The following is a 19,675-nucleotide window of genomic DNA, read 5'->3' as shown; positions in this document are numbered from 1 at the left end:
AGTTATGGTGAACAAAACATGTAAATGCCTATATATAACGTCTGTATATAAGATATGTAGCGTAATAACACCACACAGTATTGTTGGAGGAGAAATATTAGTGCGTCTGGCCTTGAGGGCGGCAGCCATCAGCTGACTGTGTGAGGTCCTACATCTTTGTGCCTTTACTCACCATACAAGCTTAGATGTACAGTTATGGTGAACAAAACATGTAGATGCTTATATATAACGTCTGTATATAGTGAATTATAGCAAAAACATTATTGTGGGAGGAGAATGTGGGTGAGTCAGATGACTGGAGGGAGGGCGGGAGTGGCTGGCTAGTACACGGTGGTCACTCCTCGTTACTTTTTGACTCATAATAGCTACTTAGTGGTTCGTTATAGTGAACAAAACAAGCAGATACTTATATATAACCTGTGCTTATAGTGTAATAACCAACAAAGTATTTGTTCACTGATTGATGAACATAATTGAATCAACAATATGCACACCATATTTTTGAGTACAGCAATGATTCACTCATTTTATTATATAAATATATCAAACTACACACTATTGAATAATATTACAGCAAAAAAACTATGAAAAATCAATCAGAGACATTGAAATAATTAGGTAATTATCTCTTTGTGGCAACTCTGGCCTGACAGCTGGCGAGCAACAGACCGCCTGGAACGCATGCTGAGACAGCGCCTATAATTTGCCAGACTTCCCCGCCCTATAGCGGGCAATATATGCCACTTACGATTTTTTTATTATTTTTCCCGTGATCAGTGAACACAAATTAACAGGTTAGGAAGAAAAAATATATTTTTTTTTTTTCAAAATGACATGCGCCTGTGGGGATGACAGGATATTAACCCTCAAACCGCGCATATCATATATAAATGATATCAGTGACAAAACCGAAACCGCGCACATCATTTATATATGATTTCGTGTCTAGCGCTATAATTTAAACTCCCCGCCTGTGATAGGGGCAGCTATAGTACAGCCACGACCGATAGTTGCCAGATGCCACCTAGGAAAAAAATCCAGGCCAACTTTCTTGAGTGTGAGAGCGTCAGTATTGAGCAAGCCACCAAGGCTGGCGCACGCAGCACGAGCTCACAGCACCGCTGTTCAGCTTGTGACCACAGCATCGCCTACAAATACCATAATATATATGATACTGCTATTATTTAGCAGTGAGAGTATTACTGAAGCCCCCTGACTGTGATAAAACTGACCAGGATTCTGATAATAGCAGGATTGTGCTGATATTTAGCGCTGTGCTCCATGGAGGGAGGCGTAAGGCTGTGCGAGGGAGGGTTGTGGCGTCGTCTTCTGACTGTGTGTGGCCACCATTTATTGACTGCACTCACCATACCAGCTTAGTGGTTCGATATGGTGAACACAAATGTAGATACTTATATATAACGTGTGTATATAGGGTATAAACAGCAAGAGGAGTAGGTTGGGAGCCGCCATTTTGGTGAGGGCGGTGGCGTCGTCTGCACGACTTATCATGTTGTTTACTGGTTACCACAATAGTCTTTGGGCACCATACCAGCTTATTTGTTCAGGTATAGTGAATAAAACAGGTAGATACTTATATATAATATGTGTATATAGCGTAATAACACCACAAACAGTATTGTTGAAGGACAAATATTAGTGCGTCTGGCCTTGAGGGCGGCCGCCGATCAGCTGACTGTGTGAGTAGCTACGTCTTTGTGGCCTTTACTCACCATACAAGCTTAGATGTACAGTTATGGTGAACAAAACATGTAAATACATATTTATAACGTCTGTGTATAGTGAATAAATACAGAAAGAGTATTGTAGGAGGTGAATGAGGGTGAGTGAGGTGGTGTTGAGGGAGTGAGTGGCTCGCTGGTGTTTGGCGGTCACTCCTCGTTGCTTTTTGACTCACAAGACCAACTTAGTAGTTTGTTATGGTGTACAAAACATGCAAATACTTATATATAACCTGTGTGTATAGTGTAACAACAGCAAAACTATTTGTTTATTGTTTTATGAACATAATAATTGAATCACTAATATGCACACCATAATTTTGAGTACAGCGATGGTTCACACATTTTATAATATAAATACACCACAATTCACTGTATGGAATAATATTACTGCAAAAAAACTAAGAAAAAATCAATCAGAGACATTGAAATAATAGGTAATAATATATCTGTGGCAACTGCCGTCTGACAGCTCGGGCGGAGTAGACCTCATCTGGCGAAGGCTCTGCCAACGCCCCTTTTCTGTGGGGAGCCCCTACGGCTCCCTGGAGCTTATCGGGCTAATGTGTGTTATGTTAGACCGGGACATTAGCTAAGGAGTTCAGACGTACCAGGGACCAGCGCCAGAACCTGGCCCCTTCAGAGAGGTTTCAGGGAGCAATGGCCCTGGAAAACCCCATATGGTTGGGGGTTTTCCTTATCTGCCATCGACCGGGGTTAGGCACCCAGAAAGGTAGGCGTAACAAAACAAACCCCACATGGTAAGAAACTACAACAAAAACCGAACAGAGAGGTAGAAAACTCCCTACAATCCCAAGGAAACAAGCAAACAAGCAAACATCACACTTTACTGCCGCGCCGATCGTCCGCGCAGCCCTCCCCACCCCGGGAGGGGGAGGGGGGAGCCCCGGACCTACCGCGCCGGCTGCCAAGCTTCAGTTCGTTCGCTAATGTCAACCGGGATTGACGCTTCTCTGGCCTCAGTTTCCTAGGCGGTGTTTGCCTTGTGTGGCGTTCACTGCCGTGTGTTGTGGTGTGCGGTGGCCAGGAGTACTTCATCAGTGCCGGGGCTGCATGTGCTTAGTGGCTGCCTTCCCTAAGCGCCCTGTGAGTACTGCCCTTGCGTTACAGGGTTATCTTCCCTGGGGCGTTCGGGAACCATTCCCGTAGAGGTTCTTGCTGCTCGGCATTTGCCTCGCCCTTGGGGCCAGCTGGGGCTTGGGGCCCTTGTTTGGCCCTGGGTAGGGATTGGTATTGTGCTGGTTAGGGCGTCAAGGTGTTGCGCAGCCTGCCACCTAAGCGGCGGCCGGTTTCTGTTGCCTCTGGAGACGGTGTACTTTTGCGGGGTTTTTCTTTTGTTTTTCATTTTCTTGCCTGGTGGGGGTCTGCCTAAGGTGGTTATAGTTCCACTGGTAGTGTTTGGCGGCCCTCTGCTAGGCCCCCGTGCTTGTACACGTCTCGAGGGGTTTTCAGTGCTATAATCTACCCTCTTGTTATGTTTGGGTTTCTTAACCGGTTAGCAACACCTTGCCCGGGCTTCCCGTAGTTGTTACCCTACGGGCCCTGGAAACCCCTGTCTGGGCTCGGGGGACCATTGAATGTGTCTTCCGGGTTCCAACCCGTCTTGTACGGGATCGTTGGTTGCTGTTCCCTTGTCTCCGGGTGACAGTCGCCATTTTTACCTCCGTCATGCTGCCTGTTGGGTCACTGACACCTTGACCCGGAGTCTTGCGAGTGATTCTCTGCTTGTTCTCCAGTACTCTCCTGATGTTATTACTGTTCAGAGTACAGGCGGCATCCGTGTTGCAAGCTAGGTTAGGTTGCTGCAACATGCTAGGTTGGTTTCCCACTCGAATGCCCCGTGGCCGCCCCGTTTGGTTAGGTGCTGCTCGCCCCTTTCTCTCCATGTTCCCGGCTCCGGACCGTCTGCGTGTTTCTGGGTCGGGGCGGGGTTCAGTTGCGGCAGAGACTCGGGCGGTTTTCGGGGGATGCCCCGTTCGGGTTGGGGACGGAGGTTTGAGCCTGTGCCTCCTGCCAAGGCTTCTGGGTCTTACCAGCGGCCCTTTCTTGTTGCCTTTCCCATGGGCTCTTGCTTTTCTTTCAGGGCGGAGGGCTTGGAGGACGGCTCTGCCCCGGGGCCTCTGTTGTTGGTTCCCGGGGCTGTGGGGGATGCCTACTAGCAGTTCTGGGGCGGTTTTGCCCCTTCAGGGGTTTTCTGCTGTTGGGCGTCGTTTTTCGCCCTTCCAGTCTGCTAGCTTCCCACATTTGCTGGCGTGTTTTTGTGTATTAAGCGTCAGTCACAGCCCCTGCTGGCGGCCATTTTCGTCTGCCGGTTTCCCGGCGTGGCCACCAGGGCGGCGTTGCGGTTTGTTTACATGCGTCTGGGTGTGCGAGCGAGCGTCTCTGGTGAGTTTTCAAAAAATTTGCAGGGTTTTTGTTCTCCTGTTGTCGTTTCTTTGTTTTTCTGGTGTTTTCTTGCCGTTGCCTGTTTCTCTGGGAACGTTTGGGTGTTGATTTGGGTCTGAGCCTCTGGGTTTAGGCTCAGTGCCCCTGGCTGGTATGCTTGCTCCCACACCTTGCCCCTCGGTTTTCGGTCTGTTGGGACCGTTTTCCCAGGGCGTTCTGCTGGGGTCTGTGCTTTGCCTTTTAGTGGTGTTCTCCGCTGGCAAATGTGGTGGTTTGGGCTCCCCCTGGTTCGATTCTGGGTTCCTTTGGGTTCCTTGGTTTCGTTCTGGAGGTTTCTTCCTCTTGGGCCCCCTTTTGTGGGTTCAGGGGACTTTGTTTCCTCATGTGACCCGGTTTTGCCTTTTGGGGTTCCGGGGTCTTCCTGGCTTGCAGACTGAGCTTTTTGGGTCTTGGCACATGTTGTGGTTGTGCTGGGACTTTGTGGTTTTGCTGTCGAGGTGGGCCTTTTGATGCAGTTTTGTGCCTTCTTTGCCTGGCCGGCGTAGTGCTCTTTGCCACTAGTCGGCGGCTTGTGCTTTTACACTATATGTCCTCACCTAGTTGTGCTTGTGGGGGTTGGGCTCTGGCTCCTTGGTCCTGCCTCTCAACCGTCCGTCAACAGGTGTATCGGTTCCTGTGCCTCTTGGGCTCTGTCATGTCTACATGTGACATTGTATGGGGGTCAGCCTCGTTCCTTGTGTGAGGAGTCGCCACATTCCTTCTTAGTGCTTTCCCGTTCCCATTCTGACACTCACAAAAAAAAAAAAAAAAAAAAAAAAAAAAGCTAATTCTATCTGTGGCTCTTTTGGGTACTCAGTTTCCACCTGTGTCCCCTAGTGCGTGTGCCCCTTGTGTTACATAGCCTGTCCTTCTCAACCCTGTCGATTCCCTTGGGTATCTTGTATGTGGTGATCAGGTCTCCCCTCACTTCCTCTTCCAGCGAAGTGTGGTTTCATTCCCGTAGTCTCTCCTCATGACTTCGGTAGTGTACTTTTTCTTTCTGAAGGGGTTCTGTTCCCTTCTCTGTTGACTGGGCGCTGGGGGAGCAGCTTGCTCTGTTGCCTCTCGCTTGGTCCCGCTGTTGGTGGGCGCTTTGGGTTGTCTTCTGGCCTCTGCTGGCGTCGGAGGACGGCTTCTCCCCCTTGGGGGGGGGTTCAGAGCTGGCGGGGTGGGCTTCTTCCCTGCGCTTCGTCATTTCCTCTTCGTGGGTGCGTGGGGCGTGGTCGATCCGCCCCATCCTTCTGGGCTTCCCGTCTGCTCTTTGCAGTCATGAGCTTTTCCCGTCTGCTCTTTGCAGTCATGAGTTTTTCCAGTCTGCAGTTCTTCTGGACTACTTCCGTCTGCGCCCTGGATCCTCTGCCCTGCTCGGAGGACTGTTGTCTCCTGTTCGGATTCTGTTAGGGCCGGGTGCATGGATGGTGGACCTGGACCTCCAGGTCACTTCTTGGCACGTTCCTCTCCAATTTTTCTGGGGCTAGCACGGTTGGTAATTCCCTATGTGTACTTACCTCAGTGTAGTTACAGGATGTGAGCTACTCTCGTGGTGTCCCGTCTTCCCGGCACTCTTTGTCATATAATGCCTTGATTATACTTGTCATATTGTCATATAATGATTGTCATAATATGTCTTCATATGGTTGTCATACAATGCTTTGGTGGTGGGGCTTCAGGTTTGCTGTTTTTATTGCATTCCCTATTTTGTGAAGGGCACTTTGTATACTCTTTGCATCTTTACCGGATCTTAGTGCCCTGTCTGCGTCTGAGATTCGGTGTCTGGCCTACCTCGACGACTGGCTGGAGTGGGCTCCCAGTCAGTCCGCTTGTCTGCTCGCCAGGGGATGGTTCTTTCCAGATCGCTGGGTTTGGTTTCCTGGTGATCTGGAGGTTTTACCTTCTGTTTCCGTCCCGGGTTCGGACCTGGGCCTTGTTTCAGGCTCTTGGGCCCCTCATTGTCTTCCCTCCAGAAGTGTTGCTGTGGCTGTGGTCCCGCCTTTGGCTGTTCAGGAAGGGATCCCGGGTTGCTCAGCGGTTGCTTGGGCGGTTGTGCGGGAGTTTGCACTTCGGCGTGCTTATCTGCCCGCGGAGTCGGGTTTGGCTCCGGCGTCGGTTGGTTCCTACGGAGACTCCACTTCCGCCTCTTGCATTCCTTGGGTTCCTCTGGGGATCTGGTGTTGGTGCTGCGTCACCAGCTTCCTCTTTGGGGTTTTCGGGGTTCCGTGCCTTGGCGGCTCCCCGAGCCTTCGCTCGATGTGTTCACGGACGGGTCGTCTCTCGGCTGGGGCTTTGTGACCAGTGCTCACCAGGTCGGCCGAGGTTGATGGAGTCTGTCTGTCCATCGGGCTCACAGCCCGGTTCAGGTGTTCATGGCTGTCTGGTTTGCGCTTCGGAGGGTTTGGGTCACTAGGTACTCTCCCATTCAGCTCTGTTTGGACTGTTCTCTGGTGGTTCTTGCCGGAACCACAGGGGGTTTGGTTAACCGTGTGGTTCGTGTCCGGGGTGTGTCCTGCGTCCTGGTGGACAGCTGTCTCGGTTCATTCCTCTTCGTGGGTTGGCCAGTCGTCGCCGATTCGTTTTGTTGGCTCTGTTGGGCTTATGGACTCCTGGCCATGGACGTCTTCGGGTCGGCGTGGTCTAGGCGTCGCCCGTTTTGTGGCGCCCTTCCCACCTGCGAGGACTTCACGGTGGAGGCTTTCGGCAGGCCTGGTCGAGGTGGGGGGTACCGGTACCTCTTCTCCCGGTCCAGCTGTTGCTTCGGGTTCTGGCTCAGTTGCAGCCCTTTCCCACGAGAACAGTCCTTATGGTTCCACTGTGGCCGGCCCGGCCTTCTTTTCAGACGCTGCTTGATAGGTGTCCGTACCCGGGGCGTTTTTCCTGAGGCTTCGCCTCTTTCAGCAGGCCGAATCGGTCCTGTCCGTGACTGGTTCGGCCTTCTCTTTGGCTCTTCGCGTCTGGTATTTTGACGCAGGTATCGCCATCTCTATGGTGTTCAGGTGGCTTTGTTGACGGTGTCCCACCTGCGAGCTTCGTCTTGGAGACTGTGTGACGTTTCTTACGTCTTCTCGCGTTTTGTTTCCCCCCCGGCCTGCTCATGAGTCGCCTGAGCCATCCTGGTCCTTGTTCAGGGTGCCTTCTTCTCTTCCCCTCAGTTTGTGGTAGCCCCTTCGGTTTTAGTTTCCTCCTCTTTGGTACTGGTGGTAGCTTTATTGGTGTGCAGCCTTTCTCTGTCCTGGCGACGGTCGAGACGGCTGCTTTCCGGAGGGGTTCTTGGGGTATTAGTACTTGTTTGGTTTGGCCGGGGGGTGCGTCCTGTGTTCTCCCGGGTCGTCCGCAGTGTTTTCCTTCTTACTGCGGTCTGTCTTTGCGCCCGTGCTGTTCAGACGTTTGCAGCAATTGCTGCTGTGTTGGTGACGTCTCGGGCTCATTTCGGGCGCAGGGAATTGTGGGTCGCACAGGTTTTTGGCCGCCCATCCATGTGTGCGTCTGTTCTTGGGCGTTCTTGTTGCCTTGGGTCGCAGGTTTGCGACCGGTTGTCTTGGCTTTGCGTTGCAGAGTTTGTGGCGGCCGCCTCCCGGGTTAGCCCTTTCTTTTCCTTCTCTTTGGGTATGAAGCTCCAGGGAGCCGTAGGGGCTCCCCACAGAAAACCAGCGTTGAATGTAATGAAACGCCATTTTCTGGGTGAGCCCCGGAGGCTCCCTGGAAACCCTCCCTCCCACCGGTCGGCGGTTTTTTCGCGTTGGTTGAAGCTTAGCTTCCGAACTGGAGCTTGGCAGCCGGCGCGGTAGGTCCGGGGCTCCCCCCTCCCCCTCCCGGGGTGGGGAGGGCTGCGCGGACGATCGGCGCGGCAGTAAAGTGTGATGTTTGCTTGTTTGCTTGTTTCCTTGGGATTGTAGGGAGTTTTCTACCTCTCTGTTCGGTTTTTGTTGTAGTTTCTTACCATGTGGGGTTTGTTTTGTTACGCCTACCTTTCTGGGTGCCTAACCCCGGTCGATGGCAGATAAGGAAAACCCCCAACCATATGGGGTTTTCCAGGGCCATTGCTCCCTGAAACCTCTCTGAAGGGGCCAGGTTCTGGCGCTGGTCCCTGGTAGGTCTGAACTCCTTAGCTAATGTCCCGGTCTAACATAACACACATTAGCCCGATAAGCTCCAGGGAGCCTCCGGGGCTCACCCAGAAAATGGCGTTTCATTACATTCAACGCTGGTTTTTTGCCACACTTCCCTACCCTATTGCGGCTAAAATATGCCACCTACGATTTTTTTGTTATTTTTTCCGTGATCAGGGAACAAAAATGAACACTTCTATAAGACGAAAGAATTTTTTGGATTTTTTTTGTTTGTTGCGCCTGTGGGTGTGAATTCCATTTGGGCCCCTAGCGGTTTGAGGGTTAAACTCCGAGCATGTTAAGGGTTAAGCACAAATGAATGCAACCTACTATTCTCTGTTGCGAGACTAAAACTATGAGACTTAACTTAAGCATGAGCCGCCCCTCTCAGAGATTACATGCCCATCTCCTCACTCCATCAGCAGAGGTCTGACAGCTGAGTGGACAGCGCTTCGGTTTTGTAGTCCTGAGGTTCTGGATTCGATCCCCAGTGGAAGTGGAGACAAATGGGCAAAATGTTTCTTTCACCCTGATGCCCCTGTTACCTAGCAGTAAATAGGTACCTGGGAGTTAGATAGCTGCTATGGGCTGCTTCCTTGGGGGGTGTAACAAATAGGAAGCCTATTCGAGGACCAGAGGCCGAGGGGACGGTAAGCCCTGAAATCATCTCAAGATAACTTTAAGATAACCATGCTGCTCTAGATCCAACTGATTCAAACCCACGCGCTTAAAGCGTGCTGGCCTGTAATTGTACGCCATGCGTTCAGACTCGTACGCCTAGTATTTTGTGCTACTAAGCTATTTCTACTAAACTCTAAATGCCCTGCTTCATTTACTTAACAATGCTAAATACCACAATGCTGGTAATTAATAGTTAAACAAAAGAGGTAAATGAAGCAGCATCAATTAATTACACCATATCTAGACATATGATTTCTACGTTGACGGATGGTAGGCTTTGCCCAACTTGCATCCTGCCACATGCACAAGACTTGAGTAATCATTACTGCTAATAAAGATTAGGGAGTGAGCATACCCTCACAGGTGATGGGTATATGAATAAACAATTACATACTGGAAGCTTCTAACTGAATACAACAGGTACACATGAATTACTGTAACTGACACAGTAATGACAACTGAATGGCAACAGACAGCATGGTCCACCACATGTGAAAGTGACTAAAACAGATTCCCCCAAGAGGGTAAAAACCTACTTGGACTGAACAGCATTCACACACATATCCCAGAGATCTACAACCGACTTTGGGCCAAGAAAATCAACATGCGAAACTCAATTTCCCTCACTCATTCGCCAGGGTTGGTATACCTTGATACCTGGTTTATGGGGTTCTGGGAGTTCTTCTACTCCCCAAGCCCGGCCTGAGGCCAGACTTGACTTGTGAGTTTGGTCCACCAGGCTATTGCTTGGAGCGGCCCGCAGGCCCACATACCCACCACAGCCCGGTTGGTCCGGCACTCCTTGAAGGAAACAATCTAGTTTCCTCTTGAAGATGTCCATGGTTGTTCCTGTGGCTATCCTGTGGTTCCTGTGGCTATCCTGTGGTTCCTGTGGCTATCCTGTGGTTCCTGTGGCAAAGTTCCTACCTTGACTACACATCCTGCCTCTTGCCTCAGGCTCTGGCCCCACAGGTTCAGAAGCCACTTCAAAAAATGGCGGTCTTGCTCGGCCTCACATATATCCATACAAAAGTATGATTACAAGACATTACATACAGTGATACATCATTAATACTCTCCACCTTCATATATAATGACAGACAACAATGCAAGACATGAACCTAGCATCCTTATTTCATCTTAATGGATTAGAAGGTTTAATGGCTATCATCTTGCTTCTAATTACGTTACTATTCAGTTACTTCTTCAATTAGAGGTAACTGGATCATAACACATATGAAGGCATTACAATATTCAATCTCCTGAAAACATTTGTACTTAAAGTATTTGAGTTAACATAAATCATAATTTTGTGATAGTTAAAATTGTAGCAACATTCACCTCCACGATGGAAAATCTTTACTCCAACACAACTGTAATATACTGTATGTAGATGGACCCTGCATTAAAACAATAACGGAGCCCCTTTATAAATTGTCATCCACACTTCCGTGGAAATAAACATCTCCAAATCAAAAGACTACTCAATAGCCGGATTGATAAAGTTTGGGCCCCACACGTGTGAGGTCCACGGTTCAAGTCTCCTGGAGCCCAGGTGAATGAAATGGAGAGTGTCTTTAGCCAGCTTCCAGCACTGTCTTGGAGCCGGTCGGCCGAGCGAACAGCACGCTGGACTTATGATCCTGTGGTCCCAGGTTCGATCCCAGGCACTGGCGAGAAACAATGGGCAGAGTTTCTTTCACCCTATGCCCCTGTTACCTAGCAGTAAAATAGGTATCTGGGTGTTAGTCAGCTGTCACGGGCTGCTTCCTGGGGGTGAAGGCCTGGTCGAGGACCGGGCCGCGGGGACACTAAAGCCCCGAAATCATCATCTCAAGAAGCACTGTGTGCATCTGGCAAATGTTATCACTTGATGCCAGGAAGGAGACTACATAACTGTCAGTATTCGGAGCTGAACCATGCACGCCCCTTGGCCTATAGACACAACTTGATCTTGTCTTAAGAAACAGTAGAATAAATTAACTCTAAAAAGTGGATACACTGTAGTTTCTTTTGCCAGAACAAGAATTTATTTATAAACTTCTATTACACAGCATTTTAGTACCATATTGGGAGTTCATTGGTTATGACCCATTTATTATAGGATATACTGCATAACATCTTAGTCTATCTTACCCTGTATCTTAGTATCTCCTAGTGAGAAGATACTAAGTAGCTTCATGAAGAGCTAAAATTTGACCGCTTTGTTTTCACTTCAGAAATATGAAAGCAAAACATCAATGGGAACAGAAACAGAAGCCACAGAAGCAGAAAGAGAGCACTTGTGGGGGCTAGACCAGCGGTGGGAGCGCGTGGAGAATCTCCTGGCCTCGTTACGTCGACACATGCAACAGCGATATGCTCAAGCAAGCTCTGCCCCAAAACTGGAGGATTTAGTGCGAGAGGAGAGCATACCAGACATAGGGTATATTGTTAGCTAATATTGGGTGGAGTATTGCATTTTCATTATTCAATTATGGCTTATTAGCAGTCCATTAGCCTTGTTTATATTTATATAATGACAAAATTTTTAATGGTGTCCTCTTGTGTTTATATATGGTTTGATTTTGCATGAATGATCACCATTGATATATCAGACTGTGTTAACAGTTTACTCATTTATCATATATTATTGAATATGACAGAAAGGGTGAGATCAATGATTCTAGCATGAATCTTGTCTAATTTTTTCTATGTTTTCTGTGGGGAGCCCCTCCGGCTTCCTGGAGCTGTCGGGCTAATATGCAATCCCTTAGATGAGGGCATTAGTCAGTGGAGTTCAGCCTACCAGGGATCACGAGTCAAACCCTGATCCCCCCCTCAGAGAGTCACAGGGAGCAATGTCCCTCTGGAAAACTCCCCTGTGGTTGGGGGTTTTCCTTATCAGCCACTGACCAGGGTTAGGTATCCAGAAAGGTAGGCATAACAAAACAGGCCCATATGGTAAGAAAATTGCAACCAAAAACAGAACAGAGAGGCAAAACTTCCTCAATTCCCAAAGAAACAAGCAAACGTCACACCCTGCTATTGCGCCACTCGTCCGCACAGCCCTCCCCGCCTCGGGGTGGGGAGTTGCTGGGTTGCCCGCACTGGCCACCCAGCAACTCCAGTTTGTTGGTTAATGCGATCCGGGATGGTCATCAACTCTGGCCTCAGTTTCCTGGCAGAGTTTTGCCTTAGTGGTGTCTTCTGCTGTTCGTGGTGTGGTGGCCAGGTGTAATTAAGTGTACAGAGGCTGCATGTGCTTAGAGCAGTCTTCCCTAAGTGCCCTGTGAGTACTACCCTTGGGTGTCAGGGTTCTCTTCCCTGGTGCTTTCGGGATGCCATTTCCATAGGGGTTTTTGCTGCTTAGCATTTACCCTGCCCTTCGGGCCAGCTTGGGTTTCATGGCCCTTATTTGGCCTTGGGGAGGGAGTGGTATTGTTGCTGGTTGGGGCATCAAGGTGTTGCGCGATCAACTTACCTATGCAGCGGCCTGTTTCCTGCTTCCTGTTACCTCTGGGGACGTTGTACTTTTGCAGGTTTTTTTTTTACTTTTTGTTTTGTTTGCCTGGTGGGAGGTCTGCCTGGTGCGGCTATAAGACGACTTATAATATTTTGGGGGCCCCTCTGCTAGGCCCTACGTGATTGTACACGTCGCAGGGGTTTCAGTGTTTTGATCTTGTTACCTTTGGGTCTAACCGGTTAGCAGCACCTTGCCTAGGCTTTCTGTAGCAGTCAGCCTACAGGTAGTGGAAAACCCTGTTGGGGCTTGGGTAGACCTATGGATGCATCTTCCGAGTCCCAGCTCATCTTGTGTGAGTTTGAAGGTTGCTGTGTGCTCCTTATCTCAGGGTGGCAGTCACCGATTTTGCCTCCATCATGCTGCCTGTTGGGTCAACGACACCTTTGACCCGTAGTCTTGTGAGTCGTGTATTCTGCATGTTCTCTAGTTTACCCCATTCTGATAACATTGATATTCAGGTATAGGCCAGCATCTGCGTTGCATGCTAGGTTTAGGTTGCAGCAACGCGCTATGTTGGTTGCCCACCCGGATGCCCCAATACTGTCCCGTTTTGGTTATAGAGACCCGGACTTGGGGGCGTTATTTGCTTCGACTTTGGTTTGGTCCATGCTCCCTGGTCGGTCCTTTCCCTGTTGTTCACCCTGCACCTCTTCCCCCTGCTTCCGGCTCCCAAACGTCTGAGGGTTTTGGAGTCGGGGCAGGGTTTAGTTGGTAATGAAACTCGGGCAGCTTCGGAGGCTGCCCCATTCTGGTCGGGGACGGAGGCTTACGAGTCGGTTCCTCCTTCTGAGGGTTATGGGTCTCACCAGCAGACCCCTTCTTTTCAGCCTTTTCTTCAGGGGTAGAGGGTATGGAGGACTGCTCTGCCCAGGGTCCTGTTCTGGGGGATCCCAGGGCTGGCGAGGAGTTGATCGGGGTCAAAGGGGCTTGGTCACCCTTTGACCCTACTTGGGTGTTGATGTCCTTTTTTGGGGCTTGTTGTTACAGTGGAAGGGGGTTTTCTTACCCCCCCTTCCCTGTATGAGTATGATTTGGGGTCGGCTTCTTCCCGGGTTCACCTGCTTTCCACATCTGTGTGAGAGGGGGGGTCAGTTTCTGGCACTGGTCCCCAGTAGGCCAACAGAAATCCATGGCTGATGTGACCTAGTAGTTAGGAGCCATCTTGGAGAGTTAGCATGAGGGAACGACAAGGGCTCATCCTGGAAGAGGCGCTTCATTATATTCAGTGCTTGTTTTTACTTGTAATTATTTTCTGCGGGGAGCCCCTACAGCTCCCTGGAGCTATCCATGGCTGATGTGGATACCCTAACTATTTTGCATCAATCAATGTGGGTGGAGTTCTAGGCCTACCGGGGACCACAAGTCAAAACCTGGCCCCCTCACAGAGGCACGAGGAGCAATGGCCCATAGAAATGTACATGTGATTTGGAGCATCCTATATCTGCCATCGACCAGGACAGGTAGCCAGAAAGGTAAGTGCCACAAAACAAACCCCTATTCTGGTTAAAACAACGAAAAACACCAACGAGTGGACAGAACTCCCCAAAAGAAAAATGAGCAAGCAAGTGTGACATCACCGGAGCCGCACCGCATGTCTGCGCCGCTAACCCCCGTCCCCGGGAGGGGGAAGGGGAAGGTTAGCGCCGACGATCCACCTATCAGTTCCTTGGCTGATGGGATAGTACACGGTCATGTGGCTCTAGCTCCGGTCTTCTTCAGTGCTGTCGTTGTTTGCAGTGCTGCTCTTACGGTGGTCCTGTGAGCTGGGAGTATTATTCTCAGGTACTCGGGCTGCATGTGCTTAGGGTCACCTTCCCTGAGTGCCCTGTAAGTACCGTCCTAGGGTCTTGGGGTTCTCTTCCACAAGTCATCTTGGGTCTACCTTTGTTGGCTTTTCGCTGCTTGGCGTTTGGCCGCCCCGAGTGTGTGGGGGGTTCCCACTTTGTTGCCTTGGGGTAAGTGGTAGTTGTTGCACTGGTGAGGTGCGAGGTACTGCATAGCTAGTTTTCACCTTAACAGCGACTGGCTCTGTTCCCTCTGGGTACATTGTCCTCTTGCATGGTTTTTCTTTTCTTTTTGTTTTTACCTGGTGGGGGGGGGGGGTGGTGTCTGCCTTGTGTTTCCCTTCCCTTGTATTAGGGTCGTTTGGTGGCACCCCTTGCTTTGCCCTTGTGAGTGGACATGTCCCATCAGTTCAGTTTTTAGCAGTTTGCTTGTTGGTTTGAGGTGCCAGTTAGCAGTACCCTGCCTGGGATAACCCTTAGCAGACCCAGTCTAGGAGGCCCTGGGAAACCCCACGGGGGCTCCCTGGGTCCGATGAAGGAGACCCCTGCGTTCCCTCTCCCTTTGTATGAGTTTGAGAGTTGCTCTGTCCCCTTGTCTCAGGGCGACACTCATTGTTTTTGCGTCCGTCAAACTGCCTGTTGGGTCGGTGACACATTCGACCCTGAGTCCTGCGAGCTTTGATGCTTGTTTTTGACTCGATTCACCTCATCTGAGGATGATGTTCTTCTGGTGCAGGCAGCACTCACGTTGCACGATAGGTTTAGGTTATTGTAATGCACTCAAGTTGTCGCTGCCCCGGACGCCCTGAGGCTGCCCCGTTTTGCTTATAGGGACGCGGACTTGGGGGTGGTGGTCGCTTGGGCCTTGGTTTCGTCCATGCCCTCTCGTTCTTCCCCGCCGCTGGTTCAATCGGTCCTCCAAGGCTTGCGGTTCCGTTCGTCGGAGTCGGCCATGGGTGTCGGGTTCGGGGCCAGTGCTGCCTGCGGTTCCAGCTGTGCCTGGTCGGCGCGATGTTCGCTCGGCGCGCAGGTCAGGTTCTCGTAAGGGGAAGTGGAAGTGGCCCTTTCTTGGTTCTCCCCATTGACGGGGCAGTGGGGGAAGACTTGCTCTGTTCGCTTACGCCTGGTCTCACTATTTGTGGGCTTTTCGGGTAGTTTCTCACGGCCTGCGGTGGCGTTGGGTGGCTCCTGGCTTAGTTTTGTTGTGGGGCGTCAGTGTTACCGCTTTCATTGTCTCCCATTCAGGTTGAATCTGGCACCTTGCATGTTCACACACCTCACCCGGGTCATGGTGGCCCATCTGCGTCTGTTAGGTGTTCGGGTGTTGGCTTACCTCGACAACTGGCTAGTTTGTGCTCTCAGTTGGTCTGCGTGTCTGCTCGCCAGGGGACTTGGTGGTTTCCCAGCTCACCGGGTTCGGGTTCCTGGTGAACTGGAGGAAGTCCCATCTGGTTCCCTACCAGGTTCGGTCCTGGCTGGGTCTTGTGTGGGACTCTCAGACCGCTTCTTTATCTTTTCCTCCGGTGTCTCTCCTTCAGTTGTGGTCCCACCTGAGCTTGTTTCTTTGGGGGCTCCCAGGTCACCCGGCGGTTGCTCGAGGGTCTGTGCGGGAGCCCGAACTTTGTGATGTTGGTCTACCCGCCGAGTAGGGGGGAACTGCGTCGGTTGTTCTGGTTCCTTCAGGGACGTCCCTTCCGCCTCTCTCGCAATTGCTGGGTTCGACCCCCCGGGGCCTTGCGTCGGCTGCTGCAAGCCGGTTTCCTCTTCGGGTTTTTCAGGGTTCGGTGCTTTGTTGCCTGACCGAGCCCTCGCTCGATGTGTACACGGACATGTCGTCTCTAGGCTGGAGCTTTGTGACCAGTGCTCACCAGGCAAGCCAGGGGCAATAGGGTCCGTCCTTCCATCAGGCCAACAGCACGGTGCGGGAGTTCGCGGCGGTGTGGTTTGCACTTTGGAGGGCTCGGGTCGCCTGCGGATCGATGATCCTGCTCCATTCAGACTGCTGCCCGATTGTTCATTGCCTGAACCGAGGGGGGGTTCGATGCTGTCCTTGGCTTTTTGGGGCTGGTCGATTTGGGTGACTCGTCTGCTGAATTCTTGGGGTTTGGCTCTCCTGGCAGTTCACGTCCGGGGTGTGTGCAACGTCCTGGCGGATGGTCTGTCCCGTTGCGTTCCCTTGTTCACGGAATGGACGGTCAATGCCGGCTCCTTCCGTTGGCTCTGCCAGACATTCAGGTGCCCGGAGGTGGACCTCTTCGCGCCGGCGTGGTCGAGGTGTCTTCCTGTGTATGTGGCGCCCTTCCCTGACAGCAAGGCTGTCAGGATCGATACCTTTCAGCTGGACTGTTCGAGGTGGGGGTTTCTGTACCTCTTCCCCCCCGGTTCAGTTGTTGCTCCAGGTCTTGGCTCTCTTGGAGACTTACCAGGGGCGAGTAGTTCTCTTGGCCCCGTGGTGGCTGGCCCAGCCGTGGTTTCAGGCGCTGCTTGCTCAGTGTCTGAACCTGGAGGTTTCTCCGCGACTCCGCTTCTTTCAGCAGATCGTCCCGGTCTGTTACGAGACTGGTTCGCTGTTCTCCTCGAGTCTCCACGTTTGGTGTTTTTGACTCGGGTTTATCACCATCTCTATGGTGATCAGGTGGCTTCCTTGATGGTGTCCCACCTGCGGGCTTCTTCTTGGCGGTAGTATGAAGTTTCCTGGCGGTCCTTCCTTTTCTTTTTGTCCCTTCGTTGTTGCTCTTCGCTTTTGGTTAGGGTGGTGTTGTCCATTCTCTCTTGGTTGTTCCAGGACCGTCATCTTATACTGAATACTGTTTCCTCGTATAGTGTGGTGCTGGCGGAACCGCTGCAGCTTGCTTTCAGTATGGATGTTTCTTCTACACCCTTTTGCAAGCTTTCTCGTGTGTTGTTTCACCTCCGGCCTGCTCATGAGTCGCCTGAGCCATCCTGGGCTTTGGACAGAGTGCTCGCTTATCTTTCTTCTCCTCCTCGGTTTGTTGTGGTCCCTTTGGTTCGGGATTGTTTTACTAAGGCTCTATTTCTGTTGGCATTAGCCTCTGGAGGTCGGGTTGCGGAGCCTCGTGCTCTTCTCTGGCGCAGGGGCTTCTGCTCTATTGGTCGTGGTTATAGGTATGTTTGTCTGCAGCTGTCTCCCTCTTTTCTGTCGAAAAACGAGACTGCTGCCTTCCGGAGGGGCCCTTGGGTTTTTGATGCTTGGTTGGTCAGGCCAGGGGTTCACCATGTGTTGTGTCCGCTTGCGGCCCTCCGCCGTTATCTGCGCGCCACGGCTTCTGTGTCCAGGGACGCGCTTTGGATTGATCCTGTTTCACTTCTTCCCTGTTTGCGGGTGCAGGTCTCTCGGGTCGTCCACAGGGTAATTAAGTCTAGCCAGCCTGTGGTCTATCCTCGTGCCCATGACATTTGTAAGTTTGCTGCTCTTGCTGCCATCATTGGCAACATGGCTTGGGCTTACATTCAGGTACAGGGGTTTTTGGCTATCGACCAGGGTCCTGGCTGCACGCTACCCGGTGAACGTCCCTGGGGCTAATCGGGCCTGTGTCACTTTGGGTTAGCGGTTGCAGCCCGTGGTCTTGACTTCGAGTTGAGGTGTGGAGTACCGACCGCCTCCTGGGTAAGTCCCTTGTTTTCCTTTTGTCTTTGGTGAAATAGCTTTGGGAAACCGTAGGGGCTACCCCCAGAAAACCAGCGTTGAATGTAATGAAACGCCATTTCTGGGTGAGATCTGGAGGCTCCCCGGCAACCCTCCCTCCCTCCCTCCGATTGGAGGTTTTTCATGTTTTTTATATCTTTTCTCGGAACTGAGAGATGGATCACTGGCGGGGGGATCCGGGGCTCCCCCTTCCGGGGACTGTGGAGCTGCGCAGACATGCGGCGCGACTCCGGGGACGTCATGCTTGTTTGCTCGTTTTTCTTTTGGGGAGTTCTGTCCACTCGTTGCCGTTTTTCGTTGTTTTAGCCAAATAGGGGTTTGTTTTGTGGCGCTTACCTTCCTGGGTGCCTGTCCCAGTCGATGGCAGATATAGAATGTTCCAAATCACATGTGCATTTCTATGGGCCATTGCTTCTTGTCCCTGTGTGAGGGGGCCAGGTTCTGGGTCCTGGTTCCCGGTTGGCCTAGAACTCTACCCACATTGACTGATGCAAAATAGTTAGGGTATCCATATCAGCCTGGATAGCTCCAGGGAGCTTCCGGGACTCACCCAGAAAATGGTGTTTCATTACATTGAACGCTAGTTTTTTAGCTTCTACCTGTACTTAAATCATTTTTAATAATACTGAATATGCACTTTTCTCAAAATGTAACTGCAGGACTCTTGGAACTTCTCTGCTGTCAGTATTCAAAGCTCGCCGTCCACTAAAACCAGAGAGAAAAAAGAGAGATCGGGTACGCGGTGTAGGCTTGGGAGACCAGAACGTGCAACTTATTGTTCACATTGCTCGAGCCTTCCATGTACCGGTGCGCGATGAGTCACAACGCAGTAATCCTCTACAACAGGGTAAGACCTATTTATTTTTTTCATGATCCTGTATAAGCTTAACATTCTTTCAATTATCTGAACTAATTAAGGCTGACTAATAAACAACATGGTCAGTTGATCAAGGAATTCAGATAATTCAGTTTATCTTCAAGTTATTCGAGCACTGCTCATATAATCTGGAAACTTTATCTAGCCTGTGCCCTGTTCATCATTGGCATTTGTTTATTTATTTACTCCATCTATGGATTACCAAATCAGTGGTCAGATAACATGTAAACCTTATCTGAACCAGATACCAGTTAATTAACACTTTCGCTGACCCAGCGGGCGACCCGCCACACATGCCACACAACTGTCCGCTGAGCGTTGCCCGTGAGCACACAACCTCACTCTAATGTTTATACTCTTTTCAGCTTTCTCACCTCAATTTTTGTGCTACTTCGTTCAGTTTGGTGAGTTGTTCGCCATAGAATGCTATAAAGGGATACTTGCATATAAGAACATATAAATCTCACTTTCTGATACTTTAGACTCACCGCTCGCTGCAAGGTAGCCCAAGTGTTGCCCAAGAGCGCAACACACTAATGTTTATTCTGTTTTCAGCATTCTCACCTCAATTTTCGTGCTACATTGTTCAATTTGGTCAATTGTTCACCTTAAAATGCTGTAAAGGAATATTTGCACATAAAAACATATAAGTCTCACTTCCCTATACTTTCGATGAACACTCAATAACTTTTCCCTCATGTGTTTCTTTCAATGCTTTCATCATAGATTGGCTCTGTTCTTGATCAGTATTCATCTGGAAGTCAATTTAAAGTGTTCATAAAACTGGTAACAACAAATACTCGAGATAAAATAACCGGAATGGGGAAACTTTTTGACTCGAGGGGAGGCTGCTTCTGTCACGAGCAAGGTC

General features: G+C 50.5%; 2 protein-coding genes across 5 annotated transcripts in view; one reads left to right on the top strand and one right to left on the bottom strand.

The window, feature by feature from the left end:
- LOC123753850 (uncharacterized) overlaps window positions 1–19,675 on the bottom strand; it is a 490,864-nt gene that overhangs the window by 304,823 nt on the left and 166,366 nt on the right. The window lies entirely within an intron of this gene.
- Window positions 1–19,675, top strand: part of LOC123753931 (coiled-coil and C2 domain-containing protein 2A) — a 227,823-nt gene that overhangs the window by 122,485 nt on the left and 85,663 nt on the right. For all 4 annotated transcript variants that reach the window (XM_069321189.1, XM_045735932.2, XM_045735922.2 and 1 more), the window contains exons 17-18: window positions 11,191–11,396; window positions 18,587–18,774. In XM_069321189.1, the coding sequence (XP_069177290.1) occupies window positions 11,191–11,396; window positions 18,587–18,774 (394 nt within the window). The remainder of the gene's footprint in view (window positions 1–11,190; window positions 11,397–18,586; window positions 18,775–19,675) is intronic.

This window comes from Procambarus clarkii, chromosome 1, assembly GCF_040958095.1.
Source record: "Procambarus clarkii isolate CNS0578487 chromosome 1, FALCON_Pclarkii_2.0, whole genome shotgun sequence".
Taxonomy (NCBI): Eukaryota; Metazoa; Arthropoda; class Malacostraca; order Decapoda; family Cambaridae; genus Procambarus; species Procambarus clarkii.
This window is presented reverse-complemented; position numbering and strand designations above follow the sequence as displayed.